The sequence below is a fragment of the Neolamprologus multifasciatus genome, chromosome 16 (assembly GCF_963576455.1).
Source record: "Neolamprologus multifasciatus chromosome 16, fNeoMul1.2, whole genome shotgun sequence".
NCBI classification, from domain to species: Eukaryota; Metazoa; Chordata; class Actinopteri; order Cichliformes; family Cichlidae; genus Neolamprologus; species Neolamprologus multifasciatus.
The window spans coordinates 35,150,552-35,163,701 of NC_140454.1; the positions used below are offsets into that span (position 1 = coordinate 35,150,552).

Genomic DNA, 13,150 nt, shown 5'->3' on the forward strand with positions numbered 1-13,150 from the left:
AGTAACAATTATAGATGCGATAAAGAGGTTAATTAAAGGCAAACAGCTTTTTAACACTTTTCAAAGAAAGCAGCTTTTCTGCACCTTTTATGAAGAGCGCTGCAGTGCAGTCGACCTTCCCAGCGTCGTTGGATACTTGGCATGTATATTTGGCAGAGTCGCTGGGCTTCACAGAATGAAGCTCCAGGGAGCTGGAAGAGGAGTCTTTCTTTATGAAATACTTCCCCCCAGTGAAAATCTCTTTCTCCTCTCTGAACCATTTAACGATAAGTGGAGCCGATCCCGTAAAGTCAGACTTTAAGACAACATTTGATCCCGGGGATGCATCAAGAGATTCAGGTTTCGAGGTAAAGGCTGGAGGTTCTGGAGTCATTTGGGAAGAAATACAGCAAATCAGTTCACACCCTGTCATTAAGCCTGTGCTACTGCTTAACGTGAGGTAATGCAGCTTCTCTGACCTTTGATGGAGAGAGTACCACTGGTTTCTTTTTCTCCAGCATCATTAGAAGCTTTGCATGTATAGACTCCACCATCGCTTTGATCCAGGCCAGTTATTGTCACAGAGGCTGTACTCTCACTGAAATCAAGCTTATATTTTGCATCGCTGTGGATTTCTTTATTGTCTTTGTACCAACACAGAGCCATCGGCTGCGATCCAGCAAGCCTGCAATCCAACGTGATATTACTGCCAATGCTCCCATTCACTTTCTTTAGAGCTTTGGTGAAGGACGGGGGAACTGCACGATCTGTGTAGGGAAGTATATCAAACACATTACAAGCTCCACTTGTGCTGATCGGACAAATTGATATTGATGATGTTTTATTGACTAAAACTGACCTATAACTGTAACCGAGCACGTGCACTCGTCTTTTCCAACTTTATTGGACACTTCCATCTTGTACTCGGAAGTGTCACCTTTATCTGCTGCGAGAATCTTTAAAATGGCAGTGTTCTCCTTAACTGCTATTTTATATTTACGACCGCCGATCATCTCTTTGCCGTCTTTGAACCATTTCACTTTGAGTTCAGGGCTTCCAGAAACGGTGCACTCCAGCGTGGCAGAGTCGCCTGCAGTCACGCTGATGGAGGCGGCTTTCTCTAAAATCCGAGCAGGTTCTAAAACACATTGAATTTTACACTTAACAAACAGATCTGAGCTCTGAAGACACTCGTAATGGGAATGTTTTCTAACCTTGAATAGTTAAGGTAGCTTCACATTTTTGCTGTCCTGCCTCATTTTCAGCGAGACATGTATACTTTCCACCATGCTTTAGCTCAACCGACGAGAAGGAAATACTAGTGATGTTGTTCACAAAGGACATTTGGACATTGGGATCATCATCTCTGAGGAGCTCAGAGTCTTTCATCCATTTCATGGTGATGGGAACTGACCCTTTCAGGGTTCCCTGTAATTTCACTGTATTCCCCAAAACTGCTGTAGCGCTCTCAATCCTCTTTGAGAACACAGGTGGCTCTGAAATAACACGATTGGGATCATAATGTCAACACCTGCAGGACTGTGGGACGTTGTAATGAAACTCCTTTTTTACACCACTAACCTTTTTGTTTAAGTACTGACTTGGAGGTTGCTGACCCAACCTCATTGGATACGACACATTCGTATTCACCAGTATCGGCGCTCTCAAAGGACTGGATCTCCAGAGAGGCCAGCGATCCCTGTGACACTATGCTGTACTTCTTATCTGAGGACAGGCGTTTCTTATTCTTTTTCCAAGACACTTCGAGCGGTGCAGAGCCTGCAACCTCACACTCCAGCACAGCTACCGATCCTCTGACCGCCTCAGTGGACAGTAACTCCTTTCTGATTGACGGAGGTTCTAAAGGGAACATACAGCTCGGTTATATGTGTTTTTGCACAGACTTGGGCCTTTTGTTGCCAACAACTCTACACACCTTTCACTGTTACTTTAATGCTGCAGCTTTCACACCCGCACTCATTGAGAACCTCACAGGTATAGTTTCCACTGTCAGTCAACAGGACATCGTGTATCTCGAGAGTGGCGACACCGTCCTTCAGACCGACAGCATGTCTGCCACCAGTGGACAGCTCACTGTTATTCAAGAACCAGGTGCTGTGGAGTTCGGGAGATCCTTTGACGGTGCACTGCAGGCGAGCGGTGCTGCCCTGCTTCCAAATCGTTGTGGCTTCCAGCCGCTTTACAAAGACCGGTGGCTCTGCAGAGGTGTGTGGTTAACAAAGAGCTATTGTGAAGTCAAAGACTGCATTTAAAAACAGCAACCACGCAATGAAAGAGGAGAGATTTAAGTTGCTGTCTATCATCTAAAATGGACACCAGAGAATTGAACTGTGTTAACTTCCAGGACTGCAGATTTGCAAAAGCTACAAATGCTGCAGTTTCCCTGAAACTTAACCAGATAGCTCTTACCTTGTACCTTCACCGTGGTGGAGCAAGACGCACTGCCGGCTTCGTTTGCCACTGTGCACACATAATTTCCACAATCTTTCAGTGTGGTCTTTAGGATATCAAGAGTAACTGTCTTATCCTCAAACAACAGTTTGCAGTCGGGAGACTGGTGGACTTTTTTGCCATCTCTGGTCCAGGTGACAGTTACTCCAGTGTCCTCATCCATCTGACACTCAAGGTGCAGAGCAGCTCCGACCACGGCGGCGACTGAAGCCAGGGGCCTTACAAAGTTGGGTTTATCGATAACACACAGCTCCGTGTGGCACTCAGCTGTCCCAGCTTTGTTAGATACGTTGCACACATAAAGCCCGCGGTCAGCTGCCTCAACACTGGGTATCTCAAGAGTGTGCTTATTCTTTTCACAAGAGCTCTGGTAGTGTGCGGGCACTTTGGGTAACGCCTGGCTGTCTTTAAGCCAGACAACATTCAGAGGAGCAGTTCCTGCTATTACACACTGCATTACAGCCCTCCGTCCAACATACACAGTCTGAGGGTCAGGTGTACTTATAAAGACAGGAGGAAATTGTTCTACAGGGATTAAGAAGAAGAGAATCAGTGTTAATAAGTTTTACCTTAACCGAACTCAAACCAACAGGGCAAGAAACAATTACACAAACAAAACGCCAGCACAAAGACGAAAACGCGCCATCATCCCCTCGGAGGGGGAATAACAACAACTGGAGTTCCCAACTCAACCAGCCAAGAAGAAGGAAAAATGCACGGCTCTTACCTGTGACACTGAGGGAGGCGGAGCATTCATCACTGCCGTGCTGATTGGACGCCTTGCAGGTGTATTCACCACTGTCATCCTTGGCTGTCCTCAGAAGCTCCAGGGAGGAGGAGCTGAAGCGACTGATAATCCTGCACTTTTCACCCCCTTTGATGGGGTGTCCATCTTTGAACCACTTGAAGCTCACGTTTGGAGCGTCCCCAGTTTCACATTCAAACTTGGCAGAGCTGCCGATGTTTATCTCCACTGGGACAATTCTGTGCCTGAACACAGGCTTCACTGTGTGTGCAAAGAGAGAGAGGCAACAAGAACATGTGAGTGCACAGCAGGTGCTGAAATGAAACAAAAATTAGTGTTTGTACTGGAGACGGTGATGACGTGAACCTGGGATGGAAAGTGACACACAAAGTTATGGTGGGATGAAAGTGGAGGAGAAAAAACACACAGGCTGAAGAGATGAACAGGAAGTCTGTGACGACAAAAGGAGAGAAGGCGTGCAAACATGAATGATTAAAGGCGTGTGGTCAGAGGAGACTGTTGGCTGTGAAGAGGAGTAGATGGAGTGGGATCATGTCACTGCTGTCTGCTGAAAGCCTCAAAGTCCAAATTCTTTGCTTTTGAAAAAAACTGCACGCCAGGTAAACGCGCTGTGGGCTGGCGGCGTCCTCTCATTGGACGGCCACCTGAGCGTTCAAGTGGAACAAGAAAAGCTAACAAGCAAACTCCCACAAATACTTCTGAAAATGTTTGTTTTTTGAAATTTCAAATATTTTCTAACGAGACATTTTTTCCTCACTGTGTTTATTTCGTAGTTCGACGAGGCGTCACTGGTCTGTCTGCCCACACGCGTGGCAGCACTTCTGCTATCGTTGTGTTCGTACTTAACAAAATAAAAATGCGGACATAAGTGCACGCGTTAGTCAGTTTTACGCTGGCTGTAAGCCATTTTCAGTTCTGCCTTTGTGCTCATTTGCTAAACTTTGGTTGAGGTTTGCAGACAGCAGACGTTCACCACAGCGTGAAGTTAGTGGATGATGATGATATCAAAGAATTTCCCATCATCAAACCTCGTGGCACCACAGTCAGCCTCGAAGATGTCGTAGTCTTGCCGACTTCATTCTCAGCCTCACAGACAAACTCTCCTTGATGGCGGTCTTTGACAACTTTGTCAATGACTAGTGTGTATGTGTCACGGTCTTTAAAACACTTGAACTCTTTGCCAGATTTCACCAGCTTCCCATTGAAAAACCAGCTCACTTTGGTGACGTATTTAACACTGGCAGTAAGCACAGCCCTGCCATTTTCCTCAGCGCAGACATCCTCCAGAACATCTACGATGACGGGATAATCAGTGATACTGTCCGAGGACTCACTGATCATGATTGCCTCTGAAAGATATTCCTCTCTGGTTTCTCTGTGGACAAAAATGTCCACCTGCTGTTCAGCCTGGCACACTGTGCCGTCCTTCTCTGATCTAACCGTCCTGCTGCTCTTGGACTCGTGGACCTCGGTTCGGCTCTGAAGTGTCGCACTTTGAAAGGAAGCCCTGGCTTCTGTCGTCAGAGCTGCAGACTGAGATACAGCAGGAAGTAAACTGCCTGCGCTCTCTGCCACCACCACAGAGTCCACCACAGAAGACAACACCTCCTTGGAGGACGCTGAGCTGACCTGCACTTTTTGAGGCTTATCAATGTGCATGGTGCCCGGCTGCTCTGATGTAAGACTTGGCTGTTCTTGGGAAACCATAGCATGCAAAGCTACCTGGAGTTCATGCCTAAGGTCAGCTGTCTGAGGGTAGTCACCTTCAAAGGTCAGCGTGATCTCCAGGGGGGAACCTGGAGATGTGATCAGATAGGTACATGCAGCCTGCCTGGGCTCTCGCTGAACCTTGACCTCATGGACCTCCGCTGCCTCCAGTCTTCCAACAACATCAGCCAGTAAAACTGGTGGATTACTGGCCACAGCTGAGTGAAGAGCATCTCTGAGCTGATGTCGTACATTCAAACGAGATGGTTTGGGGGCATAAATGATGAAATTCAGTTCCTTCGGTAGAGTCAGAGCATCCTGAGCCTCTGGGACGAACAGAAACCCTTTAGGCTGTGTCTTAACACTGACCGCGGAGCCCTCGAATTTACGGATCTCACTCGACCGCTCTCCTACGATGACTTGTTTTTCTTCTAGAAACACTGACTGTCGGACTGACTGACCTTCCTGGATCTGGACTGCAAAGTCCTCCTCAGCCGCCTCTAAGATAGTGCAGCTTTCGGTGGCCATTGCTTTTTCCTCTATGAAAACTGGCTTTTTTGGTATCTTGGCCTCAATTTTAATCTCCGGCTTACATTTTTCATCAGTTTCAAAGCTCGTAGTGTGACCCTCTTCCAGACTTTGATTGTTTGTGATGATCAAAGACTGCATGATATTCCAGTAATCCTCTTTCTGGACTAATGCTCGCTGTGGCGTGACGCTCGTAACAAAAGGAGTCTCTTTGGGGAGCTGCGTGGGCTGGGAGGACACAGCAAGGCGGCGTAGAGGCCTGGACTCAGTACGCGGCTGTGGTCGAGCGCTGATCACAGACATGTCAAGATCTTTGTGGTAGTCCGCAGTGACCTCCATTCTCTCTTCTGAGGTAGCTGCATGCCATCTAGCCTTTTCCAGTTTCTGTGCTGCCACCTGCTGGTCAGGATTGGTGACAGCGAGTATGCCTTCTTTTGGTAAAACTGTTAGACAATGGACCGACTGAAGGCGTTTTGGTTGCACCGACTCCTGCTTTGGCTGCACAGAGGTGGCGTTCATCTTTGTTTCGAATTCTGAAGCTGGCTCACAAACGACAGTCCTCTGTTCTTCTTGAGTCACTGAATGCAGCAAAGTCGGACTTTTCCTCGCTTCTGCTTGTTCTGTTGGAGGTTTTTCACTGCTCAAGCTTCCCTCACACAGTAAAACATCCTGATCACTGATAACCTGCAGATTCAGAAGCTGTTCTCCTTCCTGCTGTGGCAGCACACTTACAGAAAATGCCCCATGTGGCACTTGTCCTGTTTGATCAGCACAGAGCTCATATTTCTCTTCGGTCTGTACGGCTGAATTATACACCACGTCTTTGCACGGGGTAATGCTCTCCTGCTCGGGTCTTAGTATTTCAAGCTTTTGCTCTTTGGATAAAGCCACTCTGGCTTCACTCACTGGTGCTACCGCTGGTTTCGGCTGCTCTTTGCCAGCTGAACCTTTGATGTCTGCATCTAAAGCTGGAAGATGCTCAGTGTGTCCTTCTGTAAGTTGAAGCTGTCCTGCATACTGAGCCGAGTATAAAATCTTTACCCCCTCTGCGACTCTGAAGCTCCTCTCCTCCTCTGGTCTGTGCATGTCTTCTGAGACTTCATCAGCGATAGGTACAGCGAGCTCGACCTGGTGACTAGTAACAAGTTGCCTCGGCTCGCTGGAGGTCTCTACGTGTTCTGGACTCTGACCTATCAGCGCCTCAGCTCTCACTGTGCTGAGGGGAAGGACCTCCTCAGACGTAGCTGACACGATCTTGGGCGGTTGCTCTTTGGCTGACTGCAGCTCGACTACCTCGGGGCTGAGAATCCGTTCAGAGTGCTGCGCTGTGATCTTTTGTCTCTCCTGGACTGAGGATAAGAAAGCAGCCAGGTGATGCTGTTTAACAGGGACAGCTGAGACCTGAGGTGGATGGCTGGGGGCTAATGAAACCCTCTCCTCTATTTCATGGGACTGCAGCACCGCTGCCTGGTGGGTAAGCTGCTCCCGATGAAGGGTGGCAGAAGAGATACTGAGCTCTCTGAGCGCTTCCACCTCTTCACTGGGAATAATCTGTCGGTCTTCAGTACTAATGGTATAGATCATGTGTTCAGACCGGGATCTTTCCTGGTGTAATCGGAGTTCTGCGGTTTGTTCTGCCATCGATATCGTCAAACCTTTTGTTTTCTGTACTAACGTGTCCTGAGCTTTCTCCCTGAACACCAGCAGCTCTGCAGCACAACAGGCTTCCCCGTACTGGTTTGAGGCCTTGCAGGTGTAAATGCCGCTGTGCTCCTGTTTGACACTCTTAATGTTAATAAAACCGGATCCATCCGGGTTGTTCACAACGATACAGAACCCACTCGGCTGGATGTGGGAAGTGCCTTTCAGCCACTGGACCTCAGGGAGAGGATCTCCAGTCACAGTGTAACTGAAGACACCCTGAGCCCCCTCCTGCCGCTGAAGAGATTCGATAGTTTTAGTGAATTCTGGGCGTTTACCAGTCCCTGCAAATGTTCTCTCATCGGCTCTTTCCTCCTCTTCTGGCTCCTTCACCTGAACGTGCAGGTAGGAAGTGCAGGTTGACTGGCCAAATCTGTTGCTGACCGTGCAGGAGTACTCTCCTTCACATTCCCCGTGAACTGTGTTGATCACCAAGCTGTACTCATCGTGTTCGTGAATAAATGTATACACAGACGAACTGGTTATAGTGTGCCCGTTGTGACACCACTGGACGGTGGGCTTAGGGAAGCCGGACACTCTGACGGTAAACGTAGCCGTCTCTCCGACAGTCACCGCTGCTGGACAAAGTTCACTCAGGAAAACTGGTTTTTCCTTTTTCTTTTCCAAAGTGCTGGAGAAGCGTTTAGACTCTGGCTCGAGTTCAAGTGTTTTGGTTTTGTCTGCTAACTTTATGCCAGTGAAGTATGACTCCTGGGTTTCCTCTTCCACTGTGACGGCTGAGCTAGAGAAGACTGAGTGGAATAATCACAGGTTAACACTCACACTGCAACCACAGTACAGTCTGCTGAAAACAGGAAAACTGCAGTTCAGTTCATCTTCAGTACAGGAGCACTGTTTTACATGTTGGACTAAAAACGTCTGTAACGCTGCATCCAGGATTCAAAGAAACAAATTCAACATGATCAGAGTCAGATAATAAAAGTCCCGAGTCCACTCTGAGCTTGATTCAGTTATCAAAGTAAACTCGTAAAAGTGCCCTTGAACTTCTTACCAACCCAACCTGTAGACAAAGAACAAAAACAGCTTCTCAACTAAGACTAAGGATGGAGACATGACGGATAAAAGCCATATTTACCTTTAACTTCCTCCTGGACCTGAGTCACCTTCTCCTCTGTAGTTACTGTAAAGACACAGATGTTCACAAATTAAAAACATTCCTAAAGCTTCCCGGGAGACTGTTAGAACCGGTGGTGGCTCGTGCATCCGTCCGTTCTTTGTCTCGTTTAACTGACGTTTGTGCATGCTCCCGTTTGGTCTTTTAGTGTGCAGCACCGCTTTTTTCAAACACTAAGTGGTGTGAGCACACAGTGGTTATGACCTTGTTGAAGAAGTGTTGTCACCCTGTGAAGAAGTGTGCCTCTGCTGGCTGTGTGGGTGAAGAGCAGTGTGAATGAGTGGTGTAAAGAAGCCTTAGCGAGCAGAAGGACCAAAAGCATGCAGATGCCAACCTTTCGTCACTGTGCTGCACTCAGCATCTCCGGCTGAGCTGATATTTTTGCAAACGTAAGAGCCCCCTTTTCCAGGTCCCACATTGTTAACGTTTATACAGCTTGAGGAGTCTTCGTTTTTCACAGAGTAACACACAGTTTCCTCAGCATTCAACTGGTTGTAAAGCCAAATGACAAACGCAGTGGGAAGCCCCTTCACAACGCAATTCAGGGAGCCGCTGCCTTTGTTTCTGATCAGCTCAGGGGGGAGTTTGATCAGGAAGTCGGGGCAGCTGGAAGGGCGATGACCTTGGTATTCATTAGGCACGACGTCAGGGAAATACAACAGGCTGATGAGGCTGTAAGGTCTCTGGGAAGATGGAGGTGATGGTCCCAGCTTCTCCACCACCTCCTGCTTGTCTTGGTCAGAGGGACCTCTAGGGGTCTCCCTGTGTGCCTGTGACACTTTGCGCACTGAATCGGTAGGGATGGGGGTTTCTGCTTTGAGATTTGCTTCTTTAGCTGGGTAAGAATAGAGTTAGGAAAAGTAATTAGGGGTCACAGAGTACACGGCCATGACTCTAAATGCTAAAGGTTAATAGGATGAATGATGAGGTTAGCGTAGCGAAGCTGACAGGAGGGGAGGATAAACTGGACTAGGGTTTGTTATTTTATTACACTACAAGAGGTTACAGGATAACATATTAAATATTAAGCCATGGGGGTGGGGGAGCACTAAGCGGGAGGAGCAGCTGGAAAGGTGGGATGGACCAGATGGAGAGACAGGCTGATAAAAAAAGAAAGATTAACCACCTTCAACAGTGAGCTGAGCAGAGGAGCTGTTGTGGCCAAGTTCGTTGGTAGCGGTGCAGCGGTACATGCCCTGGTCCGCCACACCGACGCCCTGGATGACCAGGGACAAAAAGCCACCGCTCTGAGAGCTTCTCACCCGCTCGGTGTCCACCAGGCTCTCGCCGTTATGTTCCCATACCACCCCGGAGAAGGGCTGGCCGTCGAATGAGCAGCTGAACTCTGCCATTTCACCACTTTTCACTCGGACATCGCTCATTTCCATCAGCAGCTTCGGGCTGGCTGAGAGTTTGAAGTCAAAGCTGCTCTCAGAGCTCCTCTCCATCGAGCTTATCTCAATCGTGCTCCAAGACACCGAGGAGCTCTCAGTGATCGTCTCAGTAAACTCAACACTGTGGGCTGTTTGTCCCACTGACAGGGAGCTGAAACTCCCACTCTGAGCCTCCAGTCTCTGAAATAGCTTAGCCTCAGCCCCGGTGCTTGACACGCTAGCTAAGGCTTTTTTATCTGGGCAATAAGAAAGAGTAGAAGAATTAGGTCAACACATCATCACTACGGATTTCTCCAGGTTACTGTCACAGCCTGTTGCCAACAGTGCAGTGGGAGTGGCGCGTTGAGGATCAATAATGATGAGTGGACAGTGGTGGGTGTCCACTGTCAATCATGCAAGCTTGACTTGAACAGAACAACAACAAACAGAAACACACAGCCAGCGATCACGTCCGTGCTTGAGTGTGAGGAACATTTCCAAAGTCCAGCAGCGCCTGAACCATGCGGCATTCCTCTGAACTCCAGTCTCGCAATAAAGACCATTAATAGTGTTTGTGTTGGAGAGGAGACGTCATGCATTGCAAAGAGACCTTTAAGATGATGCTTCCAGTGAGGATAAGAGCAGATTCAGTGTGGAGCAGCTGCATGCTTCAGAAACGAGTCAGTTTCTCACATCATCGCACTGAAAGTATGAAATCTGAGTTTGATGGAGTGGCTGGAAAATCGTTCCAATCCAAGGGCTGGTTGCACAAAGATCCAGGACACGTCATGCACACAGTGACTGTAACACGAGCAGGGCTCATGGTTTCCCCCACGATGGTATAAGAGCTGACGTGGCGTCAGTGCTAGCCGCTGACAGCTGCAGATTTGATTTGTCCTGAATCGACATTTTAAATTTTTACATATTGAACAGTTTTATTTGTGAATGCTAAGCTAGGCTCTGTCCTCCACGAGGATATTAAAAGAAAAGGAAAATCTTTGTGCAGCCAGCAGCGTCGATCTCCAGTACAGCTGACATGCTTGCCACCGGCTGAACCATGCATCTTTCTATTGGCTCAGTTAAGGTTGCTTTGCTTGCCAATCGATGCTTCCTTTTATATTTTAAGTAAGTAACTTCTTGTTACTTACTTGAAGTAACTTCAATGCTCTCATGGCTCCAGAGGGATGGAGGGAGACTTAAAGCACACCTGGCTAATCAGAACGTGCTTACATGCTGCCATCATGATATCACCGTAGTCAGTGAGTGCTGTTACACTTTGACTATCGGTTCTCGATAAGTTGGACATTATACATATCAGACCTTGTCTTACAGGAAATCCACAGTCCTGTGAGGAACATGCACCGACTTGGGGCCTTCTTGGCAGCTGATGAACGTGCAGTAAGAGCCTGTCAGTTTTATCCAATTAGTATGCGAACGTCTGCTGAACTCACCATCAATATTCAGAGTGGCGGCACATGTGACCATTCCTGCCAAATTTGTAGCCACACACGAGTACTCTCCTTCATGGCTGGGGAGAACTCGGGAAATCTCCAGCAGGCAGGTGTCATCATAATGAGACATCCTGAAGATGTCCGACTGTTTGATCTCTCTGTCATTGCAGAACCAAGAAATCTGCAGATCTGGAGAGAAAGTGTTTTCTCGTAGTCAGGAAAAACTGTTTACGGCACATTGATGACAGCTGCGAGAGGATTTATGGTCAATGAGTATTTAAAATGCCGTATGACAGTAAAGGAGGCGAGTAACGGTCAATACCTTCCCCAGAGACGCTGCACTGGAACTGGGCAGGATGTCCTTCTGAGATCAGCAGGTCTCTCATGGGAGCGATGAGGACCGGAGGGGAAACCTGAGCCACGGCTTCAACCACCTCCGGAACTGCAGAAAAGACAAAGACACCATGAGTCATCACTCGATTTGGTGGCTAATAATTCGTAATTCCAATAAAAGCCTAAAGAGCAGAAAAACACTGCGTATGTACCTTCCACAGTGAGAGATGCAGAGCTCGTCACCTCTCCGTAGTTGTTTTTGGCCTCACAGCTATAGATGCCTGCATCTTCAGGGAAGACTTCAAGCAGCAGCAGCGTATGCTCATCTCCATCATGGAGGAACTTGCACTTGTAGCTCGTGGACAGAACCTCAGAATCTTTGTACCAGAACACCTGAGGCGGAGGAAGGCCGCTCACCTGTGTCGAGAAGCGAACTGACCTGCCCGAGATCGCGGTTTGGGGCTGCATCTCCCGGATGATCTGAGGTGGCTCTGGCACTGAAGTAGAAGAAAGAAAGGTGAATACTCTGCTTGGTCCTCTGGTCAAAGAATACTTTGATGATAATAGAGGAAAGTAAAGATTAGATTTAAAAACAGATACAAGTATCATTTTTAAGCTTTTCACTTTTATTTTCAGAAACTGTCCAGTGGTTTTTCATGCAAAGAAGGAAAGCAGTGCTGGACTGATGCAGGACTGCAGCTCTTACATCTGACGTGGAGGTTCACAGAGCTCCTGTTTTTGCCGGCTAAAAAGGTGTACTCTCCAGCATCGCTCCTGAAGGTCTCAGAGATGGTGAGACGGTGGAGCTTCCTGATGGTGGCATAATTGAACCTCTCCTCCACAGTGAACTGGAGCTCCACTCCATTTCTCAGCCAGTGACCTTCTACATCATCCTCGTTCACCTCAAACTCAAAAGTGGCTCTCTGCTTCTCAACAACCTGAAAAACACCACATGATTAGCTCAACACCAGAAACGTCCTTCTAGTATCTCTAAAAAATAATCATTGTCATAATTATTAAGAAATCTCTTCGTGTTTTGCAGGAGAAAATATCTGAAAAAGAATATATTAAATGATCGGCAGTGTGTCTGAAGAATATTTCTGTCATCGTCACACATAAACTGACAGACAGTATGAAAATCCCAGGATTTGGTGCATTTTTATGGAGTCTACCTCCTAATCTTACCGTGATGTCCCTGGTGGCTGGCTCTGAGATTCTGACATCTCTTCCCTCGACTGCCAGGTGGCCCTTGGACATGCTTGAGCCGGCCACAGCGATGTATTCACCGGCGTCTGACAGACGCACAGAGGGCAGAACCAGACGGTGCACAAACTGGTCCGATGTCATTTTGTACCTGTAGCAAACAAAGAAGGTGTAGAAGGTTTAAGAGTTGATCCCTATGTTGGTAAAACTCAGTAATTGTTCCCACAACTGACTATCAAGGACTCTACCTGTCGGACAGCTCCAGCTCCTGACCATCTTTCATCCACATCACCTGGATGTTTGGTTCAGAAACTTCACATTCAAATGTTGCCCTCTTCTTCTCTGTGATCTTCAGGTCCCGCAGGTGTTTGGTGAATTCAACCACACGGGCTAAAACAGGGACATAGATACAGTTACTTTACCTACATCTATCAGTGTGTGTGACCTTATGGAAACAAATCACTCATCAGCCCAGAGGCTCTAGTCGTCCTCTGCAAGGTTT

At 47.7% G+C, this 13,150-nt stretch overlaps 1 protein-coding gene across 11 annotated transcripts in view; it reads right to left on the minus strand.

The window, feature by feature from the left end:
• LOC146501191 (titin-like) overlaps positions 1 to 13,150 on the minus strand; it is a 171,660-nt gene that overhangs the window by 135,684 nt on the left and 22,826 nt on the right. For 8 of the 11 annotated variants that reach the window (XM_085135574.1, XM_085135572.1, XM_085135578.1 and 5 more), the window contains exons 33-50: positions 12,897 to 13,038; positions 12,631 to 12,799; positions 12,152 to 12,383; positions 11,658 to 11,942; positions 11,435 to 11,554; positions 11,113 to 11,301; positions 9,415 to 9,918; positions 8,623 to 9,123; positions 8,250 to 8,294; positions 4,246 to 7,905; positions 3,179 to 3,457; positions 2,410 to 2,976; positions 1,916 to 2,197; positions 1,561 to 1,839; positions 1,194 to 1,475; positions 839 to 1,117; positions 459 to 746; positions 85 to 363 (exon numbers count right to left, since the gene is read on the minus strand). In XM_085135574.1, coding sequence (XP_084991700.1) covers positions 85 to 363; positions 459 to 746; positions 839 to 1,117; positions 1,194 to 1,475; positions 1,561 to 1,839; positions 1,916 to 2,197; positions 2,410 to 2,976; positions 3,179 to 3,457; positions 4,246 to 7,905; positions 8,250 to 8,294; positions 8,623 to 9,123; positions 9,415 to 9,918; positions 11,113 to 11,301; positions 11,435 to 11,554; positions 11,658 to 11,942; positions 12,152 to 12,383; positions 12,631 to 12,799; positions 12,897 to 13,038 — 8,382 coding nt within the window. The remainder of the gene's footprint in view (positions 1 to 84; positions 364 to 458; positions 747 to 838; positions 1,118 to 1,193; positions 1,476 to 1,560; positions 1,840 to 1,915; positions 2,198 to 2,409; positions 2,977 to 3,178; positions 3,458 to 4,245; positions 7,906 to 8,249; positions 8,295 to 8,622; positions 9,124 to 9,414; positions 9,919 to 11,112; positions 11,302 to 11,434; positions 11,555 to 11,657; positions 11,943 to 12,151; positions 12,384 to 12,630; positions 12,800 to 12,896; positions 13,039 to 13,150) is intronic. The other 3 variants (XM_085135573.1, XM_085135571.1, XM_085135577.1) reach the window with 1 other exon arrangement.